The 27580-nt window shown below is 42.0% G+C and overlaps 1 protein-coding gene across 1 annotated transcript in view; it reads right to left on the bottom strand.

The window, feature by feature from the left end:
• DNTT (DNA nucleotidylexotransferase) overlaps nt 1-27580 on the bottom strand; it is a 108194-nt gene that overhangs the window by 66340 nt on the left and 14274 nt on the right. The window contains exons 3-7 of the mRNA XM_088669871.1: nt 24182-24316; nt 10988-11158; nt 10255-10326; nt 3247-3370; nt 246-378 (exon numbers count right to left, since the gene is read on the bottom strand). Coding sequence (XP_088525997.1) covers nt 246-378; nt 3247-3370; nt 10255-10326; nt 10988-11158; nt 24182-24316 — 635 coding nt within the window. The remainder of the gene's footprint in view (nt 1-245; nt 379-3246; nt 3371-10254; nt 10327-10987; nt 11159-24181; nt 24317-27580) is intronic.

The following is a 27580-nucleotide window of genomic DNA, read 5'->3' as shown; positions in this document are numbered from 1 at the left end:
TGCAACACAACACCCTATGGGCAGTAGGGGCAGTAGATACCTGGGCCGTGGAAGCTTTTAATGACCTGGTTTTTGGAGCAGGGGAAGGATGACTGGTGGGGGGGCAACTTTATTGAGGCCTAGGAGGATGGGAAGTAGGTGAGATTGGTCCCAAGAGAGCTTTACCCCCCCCCCATGTCACCCTTTGGGACATGATGTCCCACAAATCAAAGGTGGCCCAAAGGCCCATGGTTCATTATACATACCTTCTGAAACCACCAGTCAAAGTTACCAAAGCGCTGGGGGAAAATCTCTGCACAGATTCCTTAACAATTAGGCTTGCTGCATCTGCCTCTGCCTTAGATACACAGCTAACAAGGTCTTCATAGTGTAGTAATCCTGAAAAGCAATTTAAGTTTGGTATAATGAGCATAGTCTAGTGGACAACATATTAAGCTTGAAAATCCAGGAGGCCTAAGTTCAAGCCCTAGATGAAGCAGGGACTAATTGGATGTTGCTCAACTCACTGTCAGTCTTTGCTTGCCATCTAAGCTAAAAATTAGCTACCTCGTAGGCTTGGAATAATGATCATAATATATTATGGAAATGTACCAAGGCCAATAAATAAATTTTACTAACAGTTCACTCAACTGAGAGCCAGTGTGGTGTAATGGTTAAGAGCGGTAGACTCGTAATCTGGGGAACAGGGTTCATGTCTCCGCTCCTCCACATGCAGCTGCTGGGTGACCTTGGGCTAGTCACACTTCTCTGAAGTCTCTCAGCCCCACCCACCTCACAGAGTGTTTGTTGTGGGGCAGGAAGGGAAAGGAGATTGTTAGTCGCTTTGAGACTCCTTAGGGTAGTGATAAAGCAGGATATCAAATCCAAACTCTTTTCTTCTTTCTAACCAAAGCTGGCTAATATTCCATGAATGTAAATATGCGTGTCAAATTTCCTGCAAAGTAGTGATATCATTGCAAGAAATTTCCCCTAAGCGACAGGACTCAGTGAGATTTTGATCCTGTGCTAAATGAGTGGCATTTTTCAGCTAAATGCAGATATTTTACCAGGAAAAAAATATTTTTTTCAATAGAATGGAGGGGAAAGGAAATAGCTAAGATTTTTTTTTATTTTAAAAGAGACTATTTATTTTGTTATATGACAATTGTGTGTGTTCTCTGTTTCAAAATAAAGGCTCCATTAAACACCACTGGAAGAAGATACATAAGCTCTAGAGGGTCAATCGTTTTATAATATTTTAATCTGCCTTTCCCAGAAAGTTTGCTCATTCAGGTGGCTCAGATCTAAATACACAAACCTGCCATGGTGTTAAGATGTGCCGTGCAGCCTTTCTACAAGTCCCTGCTTCCTATATTGAATGGGTGGGTAGAGATTTCTCTAGTGATCTTTGTCTTTGGAAAGTTTCACAAATAAGACTTGTTTAGCACTGACATTGCTATCCTTTGGGTGCCAGTGTGTTAGTTTGCATAGAATTGCACTGTTAAGAGTGATGCCTAGTTTTTATTCAGGTTTTGTTCTTTTCCAGAGTTCTGTCTGATTATTTTTGATTGGTTACTTTATACTGTTGTTATGCAACCTTCTCCATGAGGTTTCCTCCCATCCACACAAAAAGAGGATGTAAAAATATAGGTAAGGATGTCGACTGCAATAAGGCCATCCTTGTTTCAAAACAGAAGAGTGAAGTCTTGAAGAATGAGTTTTTTCCAATTAAGGGGAAAATGTGGCTGTCTGTACCTATTGTACTGCCAGTGAGATGGGGCAGCATAGGAATAAGAATCTGAAAGGAAATGGATGGGTAGCTCTGGTTAAGGAGCTTGCACTTGGCTCTCATGAGATGCGTGGTTCAGATCATGCTCCAGGAGCCTTGCAACACTGAAAACACAAAGCAGGGCTACAGAGTTTATGTAAAGATAAAAGGTAAAGGACCCATGGATGGTTAAGTCCAGTCAAAGGTGACTATGGGGTTGTAGTGCTCATCTCACTTTCAGGCCAGCATTTGTCCACAGACAGCTTTCCGGGTCATGTGGCCAGCATGACTAAACTGCTTCTGGTGCAATGGAACACTGTGACAGAAACCAGACTGCATGGAAATGCTGTTTACCTTCCTGCTGCCGCAATACCTATTTATCTACTTGCACTGGCATGCTTTCGAATTGCTAGGTTGGCAGGAGCTGGGACAGAGCAATGGGAGCTCACCCCGTCATGCGGATTCGAACCACTGACCTTCCGATCGGGAAGCCCAAGAGGCTCAGTGGTTTAGACCACAGCGCTACCTGCGTCATTTGAGAGAAAGGAAGCCTGGGGGGGGGCAGAATACACAGAGGAAGACAGGGACTGAAATTGTTCAGTGATTAGTTTTCATACAAAATAAACTCATTCGACCCAAAAATTGCTTCTTTTTGAAACCAGACAAAGGGCCACTGAAACAGAAGGCCTCAAATAAGAAGTCTATATTGTTGTACATATTGTGTAAAAAGTATACATTTTTGTATATCTTATGGAAAATGAGAGGTAACCCACTGAGATGGTCAAACAGTTTTGAGTATAACGTTTCATTTAAAATTCTTCCTGAAAACTGAACCGACGGATTTTGTAAAATTCCAGAGGCTAGGCCTTTGGCATAAATTCATCTAGAACTCTATTTTCTAGCTCATGGTTGGCATTGAAGGATTGATGGTTTGGGCTTTGTTTTTGCCGAAGAAAAAAGTGAACGTTTAAGTAAGATGGAAGGGAAGAAGAGAAGATAATCATCAAGACAAATAAAACAAATAAATGGCACATTCTCTCTGAGCACTGAGCTACCAAAGAAACAGAATTTGACTTATTTATAGCATAAAATCCAATTTATATCATTCTTGTGCAGTTATTTTGTGGCTTAGAACAATATTTGTTGGCAATACTAATTTATTTCATTTTAACAAGAGAATGTTTCCTATCAAGATAATGTTTATTGAGATAAAATATGAAACATCTCATTTTCCAACCTAAAACCAATCAGGAGAGTTTTCTTTATATTACCTAGGATGATTGACCTTGTAATTTATCATGGGAAATAGAGATCTTCAAAACAAGCATGTTCTGGTAAAAAAAATATTCAGCTTTATTACATATTCCGTGAATAGCCAATAAATATGTAAGACATATGTGGATGAAATAGATCATATTTTTACACTCATCAGTAATAGCTATTCTGATCCATGCTGCTTTCAAAACTTATCCTAGATTCCATGGCAACAGGACAATTACCTGCTCTTTGCATTCTTGTCAGTTTTAAGTTCTTGTCGCATTTTACTTCTTCCAGTGTCCGGAAACCCATCCTGTACCACTTCTCAGATGTCTTCAGTCCCACTCCAAAAACAGAAGTGAAGAGCTACAAAGAATGGAATGATGCTCAGTTTAATGAGCTATGGAGCTTTGGGATAGCTGTGGACAACAATGCTTCCATGTTTCCCTCTTTGGCATTTTAGCACAAAGGAAAGAGTCTCAACCCCATTGCCCCTACTCCATTGCAAATGATGACCACAGAGTTCATGTCTGGTAGGATTCCATGAATTATGAAGACGACAAAGACTCTTAATGCTGTTGTACGCATTCTGTAACCTATCTGCCATTCTTGGGACAGGATTCTCCTAATACACCTCACCCAATGGAAGCCTGCCAAGGCAATTTCTCCCCTCTCCTCTCCCATGTGCACCTTGACATTGGCTCAGGGGTGTTGGGAAAGCCCCCAGAACACAGGAGGAGGAGAAAAAGGGGTATTGTTCTATCTGGTAAGCTACAATGTTTTCACAGACAGGACATTGGGAAGGGTTTGATGTTTAAACAGTACCATCAAGATAGGCAAGCTATTTTGTTTAATAAATGTATTAAAATACATTATTTTCAGCTTTACAAAATGACAGGGAAATGGCCATTTCGTTTTTTCTTCTTTAGGGATAGCAATAACTAAGACCTAATATTGATGATATATCAGATGCTGGATCAGATTGCAGGTATGGCAGGAAAGGCCTGCATTGTGGGTTGCCCTAAGCTAGTCTTCTTTCCTGGGCATGCTGAGAAGGTGAACTGGGAGATAAAACTCTCATTTTGCCAGTTATCAGAGTCTTCAGGTGCCCCACCTGCTTTTGCCATGTAAGCTGCTACCAATAAAGTTGTGGCCTGTTTAACCAAGACATGTGTCCATCGTCATCCTTCTCCTTCTTGCGCATTCCCTGGGTTTCACTTTCTCTTTCTATCTCTTTTCCTTCTGGTGTGGTGTTCTATACATAGTATGCTTATTGTTAAAGTTTAGGCATATTATAAGGTAAAGGTAAAGGGACCCCTGACCATTAGGTCCAGTTGTGACCGACTCTGGGGTTGCGGCGCTCATCTCGTGTTATTGGCCGAGGGAGCCGGCGTACAGCTTCCAGGTCATGTGGCCAGCATGACTAAGCCGCTTCTGGAGAACCAGAGCAGCACACGGAAACACCGTTTACCTTCCCGCTGTAGCGGTTCTATTTATCTACTTGCACTTTGATGTGCTGCTGAACTGCTAGGTGGGCAGGAGCTGGGACCGAACAACGGGAGCTCACCCCGTCACAGGAATTCGAACCGCCGACCTTCTGATCAGCAAGCCCTAGGCTCTGTGGTTTAACCCACAGCGCAACCCTATTGTAAGTTTAATTTAAGTATGCTGCAACTGGATTTCTTATGGACAGTGCCAATCCTGAAGGTATTGAATTTGTGACCATTATGCTCATTTGCATTCTGTAGCAGTAAAGCTCTGCTGGATGAAATATAATTGCCTCTGGTCTAATGTATTTACTTCAGGACTGTCTGCTGTGCAAAGTGATTCATAAATTAAATAAACAAAACTCGCTAAACTTGTGTACGAGAACTTCAAGTCTTGCACTGAGCAGAGGGGTTGAACTAGTTGGCCTCAAAAGTTTTACCAACTCTATGATTCTATCAGATATTCAAGAAACATCATATAGCTAGCTAGCCAGAAATAGGCCACTACCCACTGAGTAGTCTTACAGAAATGAACAAGACTTATTCAAAAGCGCATCCATACTCTTGTCTGAGTCTTATTCCTTCCATTCACTGAAGCTTTTACAGGAGAAAAGTCCTGGTGGATTATTCCAAATAATGCATTTGACTAATTGACAATTGCTATAGTAATATTTTTATAGTAAAAGTGAAGTGCAGCAAACATTTCCAGATATGAATCCTACATGAACAATGCACTTTTATATATATTTTATCAATGTGGTGTTTCCTCAATGCTTCACAGCCACTCATTCGATTTGAGAACTGTCTGTAAAGTCCCATTATAATTCTCTTCCTAGTGAGTCCAGCCTTTGAAACATGGACCGTGCTAATTTTATCTTGTCTTGTCTTTCTAATGAGACTATTTTTTTAAGCAATTACGATAAAGAAAAGAAGGGGATGGAAATCCTGGACAATTTACAATACATATTACTCGACATTTAAGTTATAAAGAGTGAAATTACCTACTCTTTGTGGACAGCTTTCTGTTTATGAGGAAGAATAATTGTATTTTGTAATCTCATTTTTCAAAAATTATTTAGATTCTTATCTATTAATTTTTAGTACTTTGTTTGCTTAGCGGCGTTTTAATGGGATCTAGAGGATTCAAAGAAGTTGTATTAGTTCTTGTGTAAAGATTAGGATGGTTTTTTCTTTTATATATATAAAAAAGGGAGGGCTATCAATGATAGTAAAAGGAAACAAAATTAAAAACTTTTCTTCCTCTAAAGAATCTTGTCTCTTTTAAAACTGTGAGTGAAGTTAGATTAACTGATAACTGTCTTTCTGTTAGTGAGTAGTTTTACCTGCACTTACACTTCAGGACAAAGAAATTTACTTTGAAATTAGTCTCAAAGGAGCCAACCAAACTTACTCACAAGTAAGGATTAATCCTGATGACTTGTGCTTCTACTTTCTGCACCTTCAGTAAGATGGGATGGAGAAACTTGCACATCTCCCCAAAACCTGGTGTTCAGATGAGTATGAATTTTGTACATCTTATCACAGATATGTAAGTTTCCCTTGTGCCATCCTTTGGGCCAGTCAGCCTTTAGCTCCCAGAGGCGGGCCAGAGGGAAGACTTCTCCACTCCGGTCCGCCACCCAGGCTCCACCCCCCCACCCTCAGCTTGCCCCTGATTGGGCAAATTCAAACTTCAGGATGGTAGCCAGCCAGGGAGGCGTTCCAATGGCAGGCCACCATGGTGAAGTCAATTTGACCATCGGGTGTGTGAGGGGCTACCTTCCAGACCGGGTAAGAGCCCATTACCAGAAGAACAAAAATCAGAAGTCAATTGTGAACAAACCCTTGTACACATTCACTTACAAGAACAAGCAGGCTGAAATACTATTCAGCACCCGCTTGTGGCACAGATGCCTAGGAGAGAGAACTCCAGGGGCCATAGAGGAGTTCACAAAACAAAATTCAGCAAAGGAGACAAGGATGTTGTCGTGCCACAGAAGTGCAGGGCATGTGCTGTATAAAAGTCAAAGCACCCTACTTCCCAAAAGCATCCAAAACAAGATTACTCATTCTTTGGAAAGTATCCACAGTGACATTTGTGAACCCAAGAGGACTCACGTGCCAAGTGGGAGCAAATACCTGGTGACCTTCATGGAAGACTATTCCAGGCACACTGTCACATCTCTCATGAAGCAGAAAAATGAGATGCTTGAAAAATTATTAGAGCTTATGGCAGCACCCAAAAACAAGTTTCAATGGAAGCTACAAATACTCTACACAGACAAGAGGAGGAATACAAAGGAAAGGAAGTGAAAGCATATCAACAGGAACAGGATACGAAACACTAGAGAACCATGCCATGGCCATCTGCAAGATGTGGAATTGCAGGGGGTGCTACCTTTTTTCTTCCTCTCAGGCAGCAAAATGTCTTGGGTTGGCCTTGCAAAACTGGCATGGCAATGGGTGCCTGGTGTTCAACTGGAACAACCCAAGGAATGAAACGCCATAGGTTTTGTCAAGAGAGGGGAAATACTGAAATTTCATCCTGCAAAGTAAATCTGCCCAACAATGAGGCCAGAAAGCAGAAAGAGGCAACGGCAGGAGAGAGCCAAACCCTTCACAATGATAAGACATAGATGCTCACCCTGTTGCTACTTGGACGGAATACTATAGGATGTAAATAGACATTTACAGATCTGATTAATGACAGATCTGATTAATGAACAATGAAGGCCTGCAAAGTATTAATGTTTTAACCATAGCTAAAAGCCCCACAAAACGACTTGAAACGTTTAAATATGTTGTACATAAGTTCCTTGTATGAGGGGTTGATTTTGTCTGGTTGTTTTTATGAATGACGGTTTTATACTGTTTTATCCTTGTTAGCTGTGTATTATGGGCCTATGGCCGAAATAAAGTTTATCTATCTATCTAAATAGACATTTAAAATAATGCGCAGTGCAGAAGAGGTGTTCCATTTATAGATTTGTGGCCAAAGAATATGATCAAATATTCATCCGAGTTGTAAAGCACATCACTATAAAAGCACTCCTAAGTGTGGCAGCCAGAAGGGAGATGCAAATCAAGGACCTAGGCATAAATATTGCCTTCCTGCCTGGTTTCATAAAGGAAGACACTTACATGGACCAGCCACCCCATTTAAAGGAATTAAAGGACAAGAACCTCATGTGTAAACCTCAAAAGAGTGTCTATGGAATTAAACTGGCTGCTGGAGCATGGAATGAGAAAATAAACGAAGTACTTACCAAGGAATGATTCATACAAGGTAAAGCCAATCCAAAGTTGTACTCCAGAAAACAAGAGAATAAATGGGCATATGTGGGCTGCTTTTTCATTGTTGATATAATGATTTGCTTTTAACAAAAGCGAGACAAGCGATGGGATAATATGCAAATCAAATCAACATTTTGAAATGAAAGACCTAGGAATCATCACAAATCACCCAAGCATCCAGATGGAAGGAAAGGAGGACAGGAGCTTTAATTGGAAACAAAAATATTGCAATCATACTGGGGCATTTCAGCTGGAAAAGGATACAAAGGTCCACTCCAGATTGTAACTATTTTGTGGGAGGAATTCAATCACATACCGGCAAATTTAGGTTTGCACAATTAAAGTAGAGTCTGGCACCCTTGCACTACAATGTACAAGTGAAAAAGCAATGAAAATGCCTTTTTTTGTCGCAAGGAAACTGATGGGGAAATGTGATAGAAAGTGTGGGGCAGCAACAATGGATTGATGGAAAGGCATATAATTTCCACACAAACAAATCAGAACCATTGCTCAATGGACAGCAGACATCATAGAACCTCCATGCAAACTTTGTGCAGAACAAATCAGGGTGAATGCTCAAGTTAGGTGCTCGAACAAGGTGAAAGCGTGCATAGAAGTAGGCTGAAGTAGGCACCACTTCAAGCTCCACGCAACAACCTTTCCTGTCATCTTTTCAGTAACAGGAAGCAACATGCAGCATTGATTAGCAACACAACCCTCCCCAGCCCAGCCCACTGCCCACTACTGATGCTGTTACATCTATAGGGGTAGAGCTGGAGCCGCAGTAATGTTGTGCAGGAAAAGTCACAGCACAAAGTGACTAGAGTGCAGTGAAAACAGGGACATGGTAGCCAAGGGGAACAATCCACAGGAAATTGCAACTGCCAGCAACTGTAGATTAAAAGAGAATTGGACATGTGGATGCTGACCAGGCTGGGGGTGCCACCACTCTCAAGTCCATCAACATGAGGAAGGAACTATTAGCTGGACCGGTTGAAAGTACGCAACTGATGCACCTCCCTCAACGGAAGAATAATATGTGGCAGGTGCAAAAGTACATCAGGAAGCCATTTAGATTAAATTTAAGGTGGGGTAGACCTGAACCAATATCAGTGTTCAAGCACAATCAAGAGTCCGAAAAGGTTAACCAGGCATTAACAAGAAATTGTTGACTTTCGATATTGTCCATCTGAAGAAAGGATTGCAGATGTGCTCTGGAATTTACAGAAGATGAATATTGTAGTTTAGTACACATACCACTGAAAAGGGATGCTGAAGAAGTTACAACGTGCAAAGAGATTCAGATCATTGGTCTCCAGTCCATGGGTTGGGACCTATGTGATAGCTTGATTTAAAGTGAGTCTCGGTTGCAGTACTACCATCATACAGCTATATGATTTAAAAATTAAGAAATGGGTCCCCAAAGGCATGTTTGGGTTAAAGGTGAGTTCCTGGTCAGAAAAGATTAAAACAAAAAAACAAAAACTAGTGATTCGTGTATACTGTCTATGAACATATTTTGTTCCCTCCCAACAGTAGGTGGGGCTGTAACCTGTCTTGTGAGTTGGCTAGTGCTTGTCTGTTTCTCTTTTTTCTCTGATCCAATCATCTTCCTTTGTATCTTTTTGCTCCTTTTGTTCTTCTGATGTCAAGCTATGCAATGCTACTTGCAGTTACTGGTTGTAGTAAACTATTTGCAGAATGGAATTATGTTGTGTGTGTGTGTGTGTGTGTGTGTGTGTGTGTGTGTGTGTGTGTCATTTTTTTCACAGCTGTATTACCGTCCCACAAACTGTTCACAATCTACATTTTCTACATGAGGAAAATAAGTGTGGTGTAATTGTTCTGAAGGTTTTTTATTTTGTTTTTTAAAAACCTCGAAATTATACTCAGTTTCTTCTTAATATCCATTTCCCCCAAATCCAACTAACCTCTGTGTGTGAGAAGGAGAGGAAATGTTGCTCAGTTGTACAAATGTTGACATATAATTTGGACAGTCATAAAATTCTTCTTTGATGCCAGGATTCATGTGTAAATGTCAAAATTCACCAGACCTTGAGCATTCATTGTGGCATATTTTATATATTAACTTTGTATGTCAGTCACCTCGGAATAACTTTGGCCCTGAAAGGTGGCACTGAAATACTGAAAATATTTTTTAAAAAAATTAAATCTAAATTAACATTTAATATTTGTTTTCTTATAGTTTCCATCTAGTAATTCTTACAGGTTTGAGAACTTTAATAGACATGTGATGCTCCCTTGCCTGTAAAAGCTATTTCATTTGTTTCAACAGAGAGAACATGTACACTTAAGCAGTCATTTTTTCATTTGATCCATTGGCTGAAATAATAAGGTTTCCCTACCAAGCAATTGTGCACATTGAATCAGGTGGAAGGCAACATATTAGGGGGGCAAGCTAGAAGATAATTCTATGTGCAAAAAAAGAAAAGAGCAAAATAGACTTACTTTTATTGATCTATAGTTTTCACTGTTTAACACAGCATTCACTCGAGGACTCTCCCCATCTTCTATTATATCCTGTATATATGAGATGCATACAGATCTTTATTGTAGGAAGGTTTTTTATAGGGTTTGTTTATAGGAGAATAAAGTCCGATGAGGTCATGTTTGCAAACTTACCACCTTCAACTTCTAAAAGCTTGGCAGTTCTGTTTTAAGATGAAGGCTGCCATAGATGTCAACTCCCTGGGCCCTGAGTGCCCAAGCACCCACAAAATTCCCCATGAAGGGACCAGGCACTCACAAATTTCATTGCCAGGGCCATGCATGCTGCACAGTCGCGGGGCCAACTTGGCACCCCTGAAGACTGCAGTCTAAGTCGTGGGGTCAGGAGAGCTGAAAATAATGCCAATATATTCCACATCTGGCAAACAATGTCCCCCTTTGGTTCCCTTTGGAGACAAGTCTAAAAAGCCTGGGCGTTAATTCTCGAAGTGTATACTCAATTCTGACCAAACTAAGTCTTCTATATTTTGCTCTAGGAGGCTCAGCTTGGTCAGAATCAAGTTAACCCTAAATGCATTGTCCAGCATTTGTAGCCTTCATTTAATTGGGTTTATTATTCATCCCATAATATATGTTCTTAATTGTTTTCTACCTTCATTCCACAATTCTGCTAACGTCAAAACACTAAAAAGAGAATGTATCTGGGTGTTTTTTTTAAGGCATGATAACTTACCTCCATGATCCCTTTGACTTGTTCTCCCATCCAAGGCAATCCTTCAACGTCACTTACTCTAACTACAGCAAAAGGAAGAAATTTCAACACAGAAGCAGCTCTCCTAAATGCAAGGCAATGCCCTTCATCTTCTCTGAACTCGTAGTTTTCAGCCAGTACTTCAAACGCATCCTTGGTGGGGCAAGGAATGAGGACAGAAGTAGAGAATGAGTTGTTAAAAAAACTGGCACTCATACATTCCATACACAGAAAGTTTAAAACTTGCAAGCTGATGCACAGACTTCCTTAGACCGCAGTGAATGTAGCATAGCTAGCAACTGTCTGTGACATTTTGTTCTTAGGTATACTTAATGAAAGGACCTTTCCATGGACTGCTTTGTGGCTTTTTGACCTAGAGAGAAATAGGTGACATATCACCACCAATTTGACCAAAACTCCAGAGGCAAGAAAGGTGAAATACTGCAGTTTCTGTAATACTGAGAAATCTGCCCAAATCCTCTTTGTCAAGCATGTCATGGCATGACATCTTTGTTTCTTCGAAACAATCAAATAACAGGCAATGGCAGGGCCAGACTGAACTAAGCCTGACTTGAGGGAGGGGGAATGGTGGGTGAGGGGGAAGAATCAGTAGGTGCAAAAATTGATCTGGGGCTCCTATATATTGAGTGCTGGTTCTGATCTGCTTTCACAGTTCTTGACTTTATTAAGCATGCATTCTGGTTTGTTTTACAAGAAGGCTATATGGCAAGGAGCATTCACGCTGAATTCATTTCCACATCATTTTCCTAACCACGCAAAGTCCATTTCTTTCTTTTTTTAAGCGGGCTTGTTCTGGTAGGACAAAAGAGTGCTTTAATCCAGTAACTGCACAAACCTCCCACAAAATGGTAATAGTCTGGAGGTGCCCAGGGAAGTGTCCAACGAAGGGAATGAGGAATATAAACAAGCACAGTCTGGCTATTTCTTTCCTTTTCTTTGATAGGGTTCCAACTTCAGGCAAGCAGTGTAAATGGAAACATTTCTTTGCAAGATGATGGGCACTTTCTAACGAAAAGTTATAGGTTGCATTTCAGCTAGCTGAAGACCTTTCATCAAAGCTCAATGTGTTTTATGAGTCAAACCTATGCGAGCACTGTTGCATTCAATGGAACCTACTCCAAAGGAAACTATACATAGAATTAGTTACAGGTAGGTAGCCATGTTGGTCTGCCATAGTCAAAACAAAATAAAAAAATCCCTTCCAGTAGCACCTTAGAGACCAACTAAGTTTGTTATTGGTATGAGCTTTTCGTATCTGAAGAAGTGTGCATGCATACGAAAGCTCATACCAATAACAAACTTAGTTGGTCTCTAAGGTGCTACTGGAAGGAATTTTTTAAATTATGTTCTATACATAGAATGATGTTGTTCTGATCCTAATACATTGGTTGTTATCCTATGTAGTATTGCTGTTTGGGAAGGGAGTGAATAAATAATGGCTTGATACAGCTGTTTCCATTTTTGGACTCTGTGGGGCTGTGGTTATGGGGGTTTTCATTATTAGCTCCTACACCTTCACTTCAAAATTTACCACTACATGACCGTGGTTTGCCAAGATAACAAATTGTTGCAGCCTCAAACTAATTTGGGAGTCCAGTTTGGGTCACTGAAATGCAAGGAAATTTAGCAAATTACAAATGCTTTCCTGTTAAAGTGTACCGCACTAAGATGGTGCATTATTGTTATGTTCACTCATTGTTGAGTTATGTTTTCATGCCGGGGGGGGGGGGGGATAACCTAGCTAATGCCAGGTTTGTCAGATATTAGGCAAGACATTACAAGAATCTTAGGTCTGATGAGGGAACAAAAGCACAAGCCAAAAATGTCTATGGCACGCTGTAACAGCTGGCAAAGTTAGATAACATACTGAAATGTTCAAGTGGCAGATCAATGTGTGTGTTTCTTTAAAACAAAACAAAGCAAGACCCTTGGCTTTCAAAACTTTTTAAGTATATTAGTCTCTCTTAAGATGATCAGTGTTTGAAACAAAGTACTTAAGTGTCACAAAGTTCACTGAATTTCTGCACTACATCAGAAAGAAATTCTCATAATTGCTAGGTAAGATGAATGTAAATTAAGTTTATTCTGAGGCAGTCTTTTACGTTCTTCTGTCAGAGGATGATGGGAATTGTAGTTCAGCAACATCTAGAGGGCCATTGGTTAGCCACCTCTATTTTAACTCATTGCCCCATCACAGTCCAAACTAGGACCCCTAACCTGTAGAAGGGACCTCACCAGCCCCAAGTGCACCAGCTATTCATAAAATAAAGAATGAGCTGTAGAAAAGCAGACAACATAACAAATGTCATGTCTAGTTTGGCTCCAGTACACTATTCATCCAAACCATGTTGTTTACCTTGCTGTTGTTAATTACTCTTGGCTTGAATGGTAAAATATGACTTCTGCAAATTGCAGTATAAGAACTAGATTACAGAACACTTTGATAATAAAATGAAAACTCTTATTTAAGCTTGTTTCTGTCTCTTTCACATACTTAGAAATAATCGTCTCCCCCCCTACGCATTTGACACCTGTTTTCCCTTCCATCATAGAAAAACATGGCAGATGTTTCACTCAGAGAGCATATTACGTTTTGGGAAGTCTCATTTGCCTCCCTCTGGTTTTTTGCACTTTCACTGAAGGTAGAAGAAAGTTGATCTTGCTACGTTTTGACCCACATACCTCTGTTTGTAACTAAACTGCCTGTGTGGGTATGAATTGAACCTCAAGCATTTGTAGGGTCTTTCCTTGAGAAATGCATTATTACAATGCCTTTTTTATATATAAAAAAATCTGATTCACATATTACCCTCTTAATGAGGGAACACATGTAATGAAGACCTGCCCTGTCTGTACTAGCCACTGGAAGAAAGGAGCAGACACAGTCCTCTAGATGCCAGCGCAAGTAGAAATGGCTGGGAAATCCATCCAAGCACACTCATGCTTGCTTCACCTTGCCAGATGCTCTTGGCAAATCATGAGTTCACCAGCTGCTGTTGCTGCTACTGACTCACCTTCCACGAGCTCTATTATCTTCCCATTTGCTCTTGCAGCGATTGCTTCCTCCTGAGCAAATGAGGATATTACCACCACCCCTTCCAACATAACGTCATGTAGAGCACAGAGCGGAGAAATTATTGCTGACAATTTTATTCTCCCTTTGGATTATGATTGCCAACCGGGGGGGGGGGGAGAGAGAGAGAGAGCCTGTCTGTTAAAATGAAATGGGCCTCTTGTCAGATTTGTGTGTGTGTGTAGAAGCCATAATTTTGGTCTAGTTGCCAGACTTTTTTGAGGAGAGGTCTTTCCTCCTCCTCCTCCTCTTTTTCTTCTTCATTTTTTAACACTCCGCTAGAAGACTGTCCTCTACACAGTGGGGCACATGGGGTGGGGTTTAATATTGTGCTATGCTGAATACCCCATCAGCACAAGCACTGCAGCTTGCCAAAAGGAACAATCACTCCTCTCCTCGCCCTGTTTAGAGGTTCTCCCCATTTCCCCCACCAAGCCTATTTCAGGGGCACTGGAAGACACAGAGAGATGAGACTGTGGAAAGCCCCTCTGCTCAGCCAGAAGCCCTTTCATAGGGCTTGCACCGATGGGACTCCTTAGATAATCACATCAGTGGTCACTGTATTCACCCTAAAACACTTTCCACAATGCCAGAGAATCCGTTCCGGAAGTCCATTCGACATCCAAAACGTTCAGAAACCAAAGCGCGGCTTCCTGCAGCCAATTGGGAGCCCAGTCGGATGTTCGGCTTCCAAAAATAGTTCACAAACCGGAACAGTCACTTCCAGGTTTGCGGCGGTCGGGAGCCAAAACATTCGAGAACTAAGCTGTTCAAAACCAATGTATGGCTGTATCATGGAGAGGAGTTATCCAGAGGCAGAACTTTTTCAAATAATGCCAGTGCATTGTGGGTGTAGCAAAGGACATCACGGTTTGTACAAGAAATACCGAAAGCTGCCTTAAAGAACAAAGGCAATCTAAGTGGGGGGGGGGAGAAAGAGAGGGAAAGCAATGGCCCAGTCACGTTGCACTTGCTTAAGCTATCAAGATAAATGATAGAAAGCATAATGCCATTGCTATTTTAGGTAGGCTACTCCTTACTTTCTGCTAGTGGGTGGACAGGTCTTGAGGGAAAACGTGTTACTGCCTTAAACTGGGAAGAAAACTAAAATGCCACGTCTACTCAAACATTCTTGACAGTCAGCTAAAAGATGCCATCAAAGCCTTCATTTCAGTGATGTTTTCATTACTCTGTGTTTTCTCCAACTACCCAAGAGCTCATTAAGACATTTTAAATAAACAATCAGACTAGCGTTTGAATATGTATTCCACCCTAAACAAAACACTGGCAGCAAACGCTGAAAGAAATTGTAGGACTGCCTTTTCCCTGTAAGACACATTTTGGCATGTTTTGATTTATTTGCTCAGGATTGAAATAAAATTTTAAAAAATCTACTTCACCACCTCTATCTCTTTTCACTGCCATGTAATCAGAATCAAGGGAGAAGGGAAGCGCTGCTAACTGTTTGGATTTAACAAATATTTAATTGGCTGGCATCCTAGTAGGATACCACATCAGTATATATCAGTATATGATACAGATAATTTTTACTGTCTGTTAGCCTGCCATAAACATCCTAATAAAAAGGGTATCTTCCACATTCTGTATTAAAAAGCAACATAGCCAAACATCTTAATAAAAAATATATCTTCCAAAGAAAAACAGTTCATTTACATTAATCTAGTACAGAGGAGAACCCCAGATTCCTGCAGTGCTGTAATATTTCTGGTCCATGCATCACCTCCAAAAGATTTTAATTTCTTGCAAAGTTGATCCAGTTTTCACTCTTATAAAAGCATTTTACAGATGTCTCCAACTCTAGAAGTTGGCAATAAAAAGATTACAGTTTCTGTTTTTGGTATTAACTATACAACTAAAAAGGGATGCAGGTGGTGCTGTGGGTTAAACCACAGAGCCTAGGGCTTGCCAATCAGAAGGTTGGCGGTTCGAATCCCCGTGACGGGGTGAGCTCCTATTGCTCGGTCCCAGCTCCTGCCCACCTAGCAGTTCGAAAGCACGTCAAAGTGCAAGTAGATAAATAGGTACCACTCCGGCGGGAAGGTAAACAGCGTTTCCGTGTGCTGCTCTGGTTCGCCAGAAGCGGCTTTGTCATGCTGGCCACATGACTCGGAAGCTGTACGCTGGCTCCCTCGGCCAATAATGCCAGATGAGTGCCGCAACCCCAGAGTTTGGTCACAACTGGACCTGATGGTCAGGGGTCCCTTTACCTTTATACAGTACAACTAAACAAAACTGTGTGTTTGTCGTTTGCATATTTTTTTAACTGCAGAGGAGACAATGGCCACAAAGTCAGCACCAACACTAACTCAGAGGGGGGAAGCTTTCCATAAACAAATCAGAAACAAATACAAAATGAATTCCAAAACTGCATAGAAGTTTGCAGAAATAGATCTCAAGACTTTGTCAATCATTTCTTTCATAGGCTACTTTCCCGGTGGATTGGGTCCCTCGTACAGGACCTTCCACATTTAGAGCAAGCAACTTCTACATAGTGCTAAGGTTCACAGAGGCCATCTACAGTATTACTTTATTGTTTCAACACATCAGTTTGTGAATTTCTCTTCCCTAAACACTTTCTACACTTCAAAGAAAATGTTATTTAGAAGATATTGTCACCATGTTGTCAGATTTACACTGCATTAAAAATAATTTACTTGTTTATCAAAGTCAGTGACACAACAGACTCTTCTAGGGATGGGGGCAAAATAATGAAATGCTACGTTAACAGGAAAAAAGAACCATCTCTCATCACCCACATACCGGATATAGTAAGGCAATTGGTATTCTGTCTATAGTCAAACATCCACTTTCTTATTCTCATGAGTAATGGCCCAAGGCCAGTACAATTCAAAAACTGTTTTTAATGAACCTCAGGATTGCTCCGCCCTCTCCGCCAGCCTTAACTACTTTCTGTTCTGAGAATTAAATTGTATTTGTCTATAAGAAAAATGTCCTTCTACATTTTATTGCAGTTCGGTATTAATATTCTAAGCTAACCAACCTTCTTGGAGGGTTGGGGGGGAGAATAACAATGTTTGTTTTGGCTCATAAAAATCACACTGCAGGCTTGAGCTATGGAAAGAGACAGGATTACAACAAGGTCTTGGTGCTTTAATGTGTGAAGAATCCTTTGCTTGGAGAAGGTAGCCAGTGACCATGCTACTGATTTATTACAGAAGCAGAGAAAGAAATTAAAGGCTCTCCAGACGAAAGCTACCATGTGATTTTACACTCTCGGACATTTATTAATCCTTCATCATGCAAGAAGGCACATGGGGCTGCTGTGGAACTGCCTACAGGTTACAAGTTACATTTTCATTTTTGAAACTTAAGTAATAGGTAAGGCACAATTAGCAACCTGAAAATGCTACGTAAAAGTGGGGGAGATGGGTCTGCTCAAAATCCACCCACCTTGCACACATGCGTGAGACATGCACACCTGTCTACAACAGGTCTGGGGAACCTTTGGCCCTCCAGAAGTTGCTGGACCACAACTCCCATCGCATACCCTCCGAGTGTCCCTATTTTCCAGGTACAGTCCCAACTGAAAGCCATCCCGGCTTCTGATTTGATCCCGGAATGTCCATTCCCCCCTCCCCCGCCAGCAGTGCCACCGCCACCGAGCTCAGGGAGGAGGATGAGCTGGCACTTGTCCTGTGAGACGGTGGCTAAGAAGGATCACCTGACCTCCTCCCTTGGGCAGCTCATAGCAGTTTCTGGAGAGCAGGCGAGGAGGGAGAGAGGCTGCCGCTGCCGAGGCCCAGCGCATGCATAGCCATGGCAGGCTAAGGCAGGCTGGAATGGGGAGGAGAGACACAGTTTGATTTTGGGAGCTTTTATTTCTAAGATGCTGATCCTGTGCTGGACAGCACATGCCAATGTGTGGATATTTGGGTTGCATCTTGGATGCTTATGTTCTGTTTTCAAAGAGCGCTGCAAGTAAAAGTTTGAATAACATTTTTATGGGTCTGGACCATAATTTCTTCCCATAGGAGTCAGTTCTTACGCTTCCAGGCACTTCAAACTGTGCAATATTAATATCTGCTTTCTTTCTCAGTCTCAAACAGCTCAGTTTCTCCTTGGGCCATCCAAAATGGCCTGTAGCCACATCTGCAGCGCTGGCCTCCTTTATTCCATCTGGCTGTCAGGTTGGGCTGATGAGATCCCTGGGCCCACATTCTTTATTATCCAAAGCATTAGAGCTTGTGGCCACTCTGCCCTGGTCCACACCACAGGGTGGAAGAGTATGGAAATGTTGCAGCCCTGGGCTTCACCTGACAATTATGATTTAGGATGTAACGTAGCACAAGCTTTATCCCTAGAAGTATTTACTGAAAACCATGACTTGTAAGGAAAGAAGATTTCTTAAGCCTCATTACATGAGAGTGGCTGCGGTGTTAACAAAACACCTGTTTTCTTGCTTGACTTGAGAGTATGGAAAATGGCACATTTAATTGCCTTTACAAAGCAACCGCTATTCTACAAGAGAGCTCAAAAATGGGGTTTTAGAGTCCCGCGGGTCACTTCTAAGTGAAAAATCCCTGTCTTTATCAAAGACCACACAGCCCAACACAGACTGCGGTGCTAACATTAAAAGCTAAAAATAGCAACAGCAAGAAAAAAAGCTATCGCCAAGTTACAAAGGGAAAGAAAAGGCAATATATTTATATCTTAAAATAAAGTGGTTATAACAAGATGCTATCACCAGCACATAATTCAAGACAGTTTGGACCTAATTTGCAGGCTATGTGGCATTCAGCCAGAGACAATGCGTCATTTAATGGTTGGTTGCCCACAACTTGTATAAGTAAATTATACTGCTGCTTCATCACAGCTCCGTATTTGCAGAGAGAATAATCTTTCGGAACATCTTTTTTCTGAATGTATGAATTACAGTCAAAGCACAGGCCCCAGATAAAAACGTTGCGGGACAGAAGTTTAAATATAAAACTATTGCTATGAAAATCCTCCCAGTAAATGCTGTTCTTGCATTGTTCTTCACCACAAGATGTTAAGTGGTCCCACTGCAATTTACTAGTCATTTTAAGGTATATCTACTGTGCAAACCTATTTCAGTTTTGCACCGATTTAACTTGTTAAGGTCTCTCCTGCCCTGCAAAAAAATAATAATGGAAATCATAGCATGCAAAGGTGGGAAGAATTGAGATCCCTAGACTCCCTCATAGAACTACAGCTCCCAGAGTTTCATGGAAGTGCAAAATCAATTTATAATGTTAATGTAGATGCTATTACATGTGTAGAATTAACATGCAGGTGGGGAGAGCACAACAAGTGGGCATTGTGCTAATTCTTATACAGTATTACCCTCTAGTCTCCATATTTAGAACTGCTTTTATTTTCCCACTGTTGATCTGTTAACAGCTGACCAAGCCTTAGCATCTGTTATTATGCATTGACTGGCTGTTCTGATGTAGAATATCTAATGAAAAGGACTTGTTCCTGGCCTTGCTCTCTGCCACTTGGGCCTGGTTAGCATGGCACACTAAGCCAGGACTGGGGAACCGCTAGCTCACAGACCAAAGATGGTCCTCCACATTCTCCTCATTTGGCTCACAATGCCATTTTCAGGAAGCCGTGCCCACATAAGGGCTTCAAAGGAACAATTGGGAGATGAAATCTCCTGGTTATTCCTTTGATTGAGAATGGTATGGTCCCACCCAGGTGGGAGTTCACCTTCAATCCCCCACCCCACACATTTCCTCCATTTGGAGGAAAAACTTGGGGGGCACACCTGAAAGCCTTTTATAAACATAGCAGCTGAAGGATGTTCACAAAGCCCCTGTAGTTCACAGGGAAAAACCACCTGACATCGCAATGATGGCTATAGCACTAGCAGGTGATGCAAATGACTATCTGTCCACCTAAGAAACTTTAACCCCAAGTGAAGATCTTTGCAAAGTGAAGGGCTTATATCTACCATGAAAGAGACCTCTCCCCCCTTCACAGCTTTTCAAAATAGTGGAAGCTCAGAAGATCCCAAAGCAATAAAATATGCTTCAGAATGCAGTTTTATTACTTGCAATGAACTGCTTTCAAATGAAGAGAACATAATAAGTAAAAATAATAGTAATACGTATCACACAAACTTTTTTTATTTAAAAAAAACCACACATCTTATTTATTTAGGTGCTACAGAATGACCCACTGGGGTGTAGTCATCAATTGTTTAAAACCGCCACTGTTCAGTCTTTCAGAGTTTTATTTTATTGACTTTAGAGTGATGGATTTGAGAGCCAGCTGGACTATATTTTGAAATAATAAGAAAGACATCAAAATTATAAGCATGTACAGCTGCAATGGACTGACTGGGCACGCCCTCCCCTCAGAAGCACCAACTTGTTTTGCAATGTTGTTTTTCATTATGGATCACTTCCACTACCATGTCCTGGCATGGACACTGCTGCTTGTTTAGCCAAAGCAGGAACATCTACACATGCCGAGATATCGGCATGCTTGGAAGAACCCCAAAGTACCAAAGGGGGGGGACACAAAAGGGGGAGGCGAAAGACGGGTGAGGATTGAGCATTCTCAGTAGCCGCTGAATACCGACTAACCATATGACCTATATGATGAAGTAAATATATAATATTTTATTTGACATTAACATTTAAAAGACAAGGATTAGGCCTATTCTCAATGGAGGAATTTACTGAGCTCAAATACCCAATAATGCCTCTTCACTGTAGAGGGCAACAAACAAGGCAGGAAAAGGAAAGCATAGAACATGAGGCCTACACAACTTGCAGGTCACCAAGACAAATTATTATTACATTTATACTCTACATTTTCTCCAAGGAGTTCAATAGAGCTACATTGTTCTCTCCTTGGGAACAGCTGCTATGAGCATATTATGCCAGCCCTTCACTGGTTGGAACAGCTCCCAGCCCATTTCTGGGCCCAGTTCCGAGTGTTGGTCTTGTCCTTTAAATCATGTCCTGCCTTGGTGCCAGGGTACTTGAAGTATGACCCGCCTCCACATTTGTCCACTTGGACATTTAGGTCCCCATCAGAGGCCCTTGCTTGGACATGAAGCTTGCTAAGCAGCAGCATTTTAAAGCAGTCTGACCTAATTTTACTGGTCCTGAACTTACATGCAGATCAGCGGGGGCTCAGGCGGCACAAGAGGAGCTTGGGCAGAACAGCGGGGGAGGGGTGCTCATTCTGCCACCCTTCCCAGTCTGACACTTGAGTCAGGAACAGGGTTGCCACCTTTGGTTGGGTAAAATACAGGACAGGTCGGGGGGAGGGGAATTGAGGAGCTAAAAATTACTTTACCTGGTGCAGAAATGACTTCAAAGCAAGCCATTACTCTCTCTAGCTCTCCGATTCTGAGTCTCTGTCTTCAACCTACCCACCTCTGCCCACACAAAAACTCTTTCCACCTGCTCTCCACCAAAGCCATGCATACCCCCTTTCTCGTTCTCCGAGTCTGACCCACTCTCTGCCTACACAATTTTGAGGAGAAGGAACTTGAATACATGAAAAAAGCATAGCTGCCAAGTTACCCCTTTTTTTAAGGGAAATTCCCTTATGCTGAATAGGCTTCCTCGTGAGAAAAGGGAAAACTTGGCAGCTATGAAAAAGGCATCCAAACAGGACACGGGACACTTTTCTCTTTAAAAATGGACAATCATTTGGGATCTGTCTTTCCCAAGAAGGTTATAATTCCCCACCTTCACAAACTTTCTACTCATGTTTATTCTCATTACCACTTACTAACTGCTGAGCAGACTTCTGGAATTCATTGGAAATACCTATACAGTGGTACCTTGGTTTACGAACTTAATCCATTCCGGAAGTCCGTTCTTAAACCAAAGCATTCTTAAAGCAAGACGTGCTTTCCCATAGCAGCGGTGGTCAGGGACTCAATTTACAAATGAAACACACTCAATAGGAAGCAAAACATGTTCTGCTTCCAAGGCAAAGTTCACAAACCAAAACACCTACTTCCCGGTTTGCAGCGTTCTAAATCTAAGTTGTTCATAAACTAAGCTGTTCTTAAACCAAGGTACCACTGTATATCTGTAAGCAGTTGCTTGCCTTCATACAAAGTAGGCCTCATAAATGGTTCCAAATTATGCTATAGCAGGCTTCCCCAACCCAGTGCCCTCCCAATGTTTTGGACTACGATTCCCATCCTCCCTAGTCAGCACCACCTTGACTTAGTATTACTTGTGGAAAACACAAAAAGTGTCATGGCTGTTACTTTAATGAGGGACATGAGAGAAATGGAGATTCTGGAAGCGAGTTCAGATGCGGCATGAAGCAGGCACAAAAACTACATAATAAATGCCCTTGTTTTGAGCTGTCAGTTTAACGAGGTGGGGGGGGGCGGGGGGAATGACAAAAGAGTTTAACTTTTAAAAAGCCAAAACAAAGCAATAAATCTTTATGTTTAGGCATATCTGAAATAACATTGTGGGGGGTAATATTTAGCCAATGATTGCAGAGGAAAATTCATAACTAAGGAGGACAACACAGCAGCTTGAACAGGCTCTGAATTTTGAGTGGCTCAGGAAAATGAAATTCAACATTCAGCTGGAGTCAGTTGCAGTCTGTAGCCCATCATAGCCAATCTGTTCCTCATTTTGGTAGAATGATTAGAATCCTCAGGGCCTAACAGAGGATGCTCATACTCACTTGACATAATACAGAAAGAGCAGAAAAACTTTACTATCTGAAACCCCATTTCCCAGCTATTGATACTGTGGGGAAAGATTCCTTAGAAAAGGACATTTGCATGGCATTTTTCGCAAGTTCTCAAAAGGTTACACAGTTCTCAGTAACGTTTCCAACCCTATAAAGTAAGCCAAGAGTAATTAACAACAGCAACAATTGTTACAAATTGGAATGGGGGGTGGGGGTGGAAACGTTTTGGCTGAGAGAGAATGGTTTGCTTAACTAAGCTGAGCTCACTGACCAGACCCACATTGCAACTAGCCATGCACTGAAATGAGCCATGTGCTTCTTTCGGTGTTTGCCGATCACAAAACAGAACCATTTTTTTCACTCCCATGTGGCAGGAAAGCTCTAAAAAGGTTAATTGGTAATAGCAATGGTGGGACAGAAAATGTAGGTTGAAAATGCCAGTGAGGCACACACTGAAATAATCACAAGCTACCAGGTGGCGCTGTGGTCTAAACCACAGAGCCTAGGGCTTGCCAATTGGAAGGTCAGTGGTTCGAATCCCCGCAACGGGGTGAGCTCCTGTTGCTTGGTCCCTGCTCCTGCCAACCTAGCAGTTCGAAAGCGCATCAAAATGCAAGTAGATAAATAACCATATAACCATATATTTATTGTGTCCATCAGGAAGCATAAATTAAGTTGCTACAGCAATTCTTGAAGCAATTTACAAGTCATTTTCTCTCTCCGTCTCTCTTTCTCTCTCACTCATTCACACACACAAACAAATACACACACTGAGCAGCATAGGAATTACTTAATTTGATATTTCTGTTCCACTTTTCCAACAACAAATGTTGAGCTCATATAGCAGCTCACAATAATCACAAAAACATTTTTTTAAAAAAAAACAAGAAACATTACATTACTTCCCCATGACATGATCCCATGTTGCTAGGAATTGTGCATGAACTAAATAGCCATGTGGGGGGGGGGGGTAATTGTGCAGCTCTTGATCGATTGAGGGAAAACCCTATCCACAAAGTTGTTTGACCCATGCACAACCACCAGGAGTGTTTCATGACACCCCAGCAAGGTTGTGTGAGGTCAAGAAGCCATTCTAAAGGAACAAGTACTTTAAAAAAAAATATTATTGATTAGCTTTTTTTAAAAAAAGTATTCATTAACTAGAATTGTGCCAAAGCTCTGTGCATATTTAGAAATAGTTCCCATAAAAGTCAGCATGATAGGCTTCTTAATAAATATGCCTAGGATGGTTGTCCATCCTCTGCATTAGGTGTTGCTGCTTCCTGGGCAGCTAAATGAACAATGTATTTATGGTCTATAACTAGTTTCTCAAGGTGCCTGTAGTTTAGTGTGGCCATCTATTCCGAGAAGAAAGTTATTATGTATATTACCGTGAATTTTTTGTTGTAATTATTTAAAGTTGTCCTCCTTTGACAGGCATATTGGGAGACACTATCCGTACCAAGGACTGAAGTATCCACTGGATGAAGTAGCATGGATGAAGTAGCAGAACACTTTTCAACCACCTAGAAAGAGAGAGGAGGGGGGAAACGGGCAATTTGTCATTCTAATAATCACCTCGAAACCTGATTACCAAGTTTCTATTTCTCTAGAATATATTCAGTTCCTTTCTCGCCGTGCTGCAAAACCTTTCAAGCAAACAGCCCCGATCTTCTGTTTCTCTCATGAAGACAATATGCTTTTGAACAAACCCAGCCATATTCTCACGCCATCTTTCTCTTATTCTGACAGCAACAGTTTCAAACTGTGATGCTCCCAATATAGAATGAACACCACAAACGCCTCTTACTGCCAGCTATGGGAGATACCAAATGACCTCCGCATCATTTGGCCTGTGTCTGAAGGATCCATAATGACCACTCCCCACATTAAATGGGGGGCAACTTTTGCGTGGTCGCGCACAGCCCCCTGGATCCCAGAGCAGCTACCTGGTAGTTCGGGCTGGCTTCATCCTCCCCAGGCTGGATACCTGGGGTCTCTGCCTACCCCAGCCAATCGGCCAATCCTGCCTGCGGAGGCGTTGCCAGGGGATCGACCAGGTAAGGGGAGGGACCATACAGCCCACACAACAGAAGGTGAATCTTACCTGAGAAGCTGCAGTTGGCTCCAGAGCTTCTCCCACCCTCCACACCCTCGAAGAAGAAGAAGAAGAAGAAGAAGAAGAAGAAGAAGAAGAAGAAGAAGAAGAAGAAGAAGAGGAGGAGGAGTAGTTTGGATTTGATATCCCGCTTTATCACTACCCGAAGGAGTCTCAAAGTGGCTAACATTCTCCTTTCCCTTCCTCCCCCACAACAAACACCCTGTGAGGTGAGTGGGGCTGAGAGACTTCAAAGAAGTGTGACTAGCCCAAGTCACCCAGCAGCTGCATGTGGAGGAGTGGAGACGTGAACCCAGTTCTTCTTTTACAGGTTAACCTCTTTTCCACTGGTACACGGGTGCTGCTACGTCAGGGCCACTGTTGAAGGGGCAGAAAGGAATTTTCCTGCATTGGCAGGCTTCGCCTTTCCCATAGCAATACGTCACAACTTTGGCGGTTTCAGGCCTTGGGCAGAATCCTTTAGTCGATCTTCCTAAATGGGGGGGGGGGGCATGAAGCTGTTTCCCATGCCCCCTTTTCAGCAGCGATACCAGGGTTCCCCATTAAAGGGGTCTTGAGAGGAATCATTGGCCATACGCCAAAAGGTTGTCATTGCTCTCCCCTCCAGCAGCAGCAAATGGGGGGTGGGCTCTCTGCTTGAACATATGTTCTCCAGAGCCAGCCCAATCCCCACACATTCTGGATAACCCTGAAGTCTCCCAGATCCCCAGCTGGGGACTGGGAGGGATAAATGCCCAATGCCTGAGCCAATGTCTCCCTACAATGTCTCCCTTTAATAAAGTTGTGGCCAATTTTAATCCCATAGCAAGTTGTCTTGAGTCATTATTCCGCTCAGGGGTCACCGCCTGTCCATGCAATGGGACCAACACCACAGATAGGATTTTCATATTATCTCCCATCATTCCCAGGCATGATGCTTTTTATTCAACTACAGTGGTACCTCGGTTTATGAACACAATTGGTTCCGGAAGTCTGTTCATAAACTGAAGCGAACTTTCCCATTGAAAGTAATGGAAAGTGGATTAATCTGTTCCAGACGGTCCGCGGAGTACTTAAACTGAAGCGTTCATAAACTGAAGCGAACTTTCCCATTGAAAGTAATGGAAAGTGGACTAATCCGTTCCAGGCGGGTCCGCGGAGTACTCAACCTGAAGCGTACTTAACCTGAAGCATGGGTGTAATTGGTTCCGGAAGTCTGTTCATAAACTGAAGCGTTCATAAACTGAAGCGAACTTTCCCATAGAAAGTAATGGAAAGTGAATTAATCCATTCCAGATGGGTCCGCGGCATTCGTAAACCAAAAATTCATAAACCGAGGTGTTCGTAAACAGAGGTTCCACTGTATTGAGTTACCATGGGAACACAGAAACCTGCCTTATATCAAATTAGACCATTAGCTCAGTAGTATCTAAACTGACTGGCAGCTGTTGCCCAGGAGCTGTTCCAGGAGATCGCAGGGTTCATACCCAGGGCATGTGGCCCTTCTCCCAGAGGGCAAACTTTACATCTGCCATGAAAAAAATTATTTTGAAAAATGTCCCTATGGTGACCAAATGGCCATAAAACGCAGATTCTGGAGAAACATAGGGTTAGACCGGAAGGGTGGAGAAACATACAGCCTGTGGGTCACATTCCCTTCTGGGCAACGTTCTCAGGTTCACATATCACTAGTGCAGGGGATCAGAGACAAAACTGGGCAAAACAATGGATATAATTGTTTAGCTTTGTGGTACATTGGGCTGGTTTCTCAATGCAACACACACCTCTCTCTATCCTCAAGCAAGAATCATTATTAGAGTTCAAGGACACATTCCAACCAAGCAAAAACACTAAAGCAGGATGTAAACCAAGGGCTGGTGAGGGGTGTGGCCTCAGGGGAAAGGGTGTGGCTAGGGAGATCCACACAAAGTGACTTGGAGAGCCACTTTCTCCCCTGAGCCTGAGGCTTCCTACCCCTGGGTTAGACTGGCTAAGTCATATTGCCACACATGCTCTGACTAGTATTAAATCTTCTCCATGCCTGTGTTCTTTATCCTAGCCAGTACCCAAATAAGGAAAATACATTGCTTCCTCCTTTCCAAAGACAAGAGGGCCTCCATGTTGAGCTGATACTGTAACATGGTAAAGTTGTCAACTGAATCCCAGCTGTCCGGCAAGAGAATTAAAGAGCAAGTGGCTTATAAGTGGTTTCCTCATGCGAAAAGCAGAGTTTGACAAAGAATCGATTCTTAAGGTTGCTTGAGAGACCTAGTACTGCTCCCCTTCTTAACAAATATGATTCACAAAGTCAAATTATAGAACATCTCAGTTTTGGTGGGTGGGGGAGCACCCATTCTAGATTGATTCATTCTGTATTGACACATTTAAGGACAAAAATGTAGGAAACCAGGTATAGCGTGAAAAGCTTTCTTCCATGTCTACGTCAGAAACAGGACTGTAATATATGGGACAAAAGACTTTTGCCAAATTAGATAAGCCCTTCCGCTAATAATAATTCATCTAAAAGTTGTCATTATATATGATCCAGTGGAGACTAGGAATTCATTTACTTGTTCAATGGCATTTGTATTAGGATAATTTCTAATAGCGGTAGTAAGCACAGCTTTCTGGTAATTTTCACTGTGTGTTTTGAAAGGAGGAAAATTGGTGTGCGTATGTCTGAGCCTGCCTT

The sequence above is a fragment of the Zootoca vivipara genome, chromosome 5, assembly GCF_965207765.1.
Source record: "Zootoca vivipara chromosome 5, rZooViv2.hap1.1, whole genome shotgun sequence".
Taxonomy (NCBI): domain Eukaryota; kingdom Metazoa; phylum Chordata; class Lepidosauria; order Squamata; family Lacertidae; genus Zootoca; species Zootoca vivipara.
This window is presented reverse-complemented; position numbering and strand designations above follow the sequence as displayed.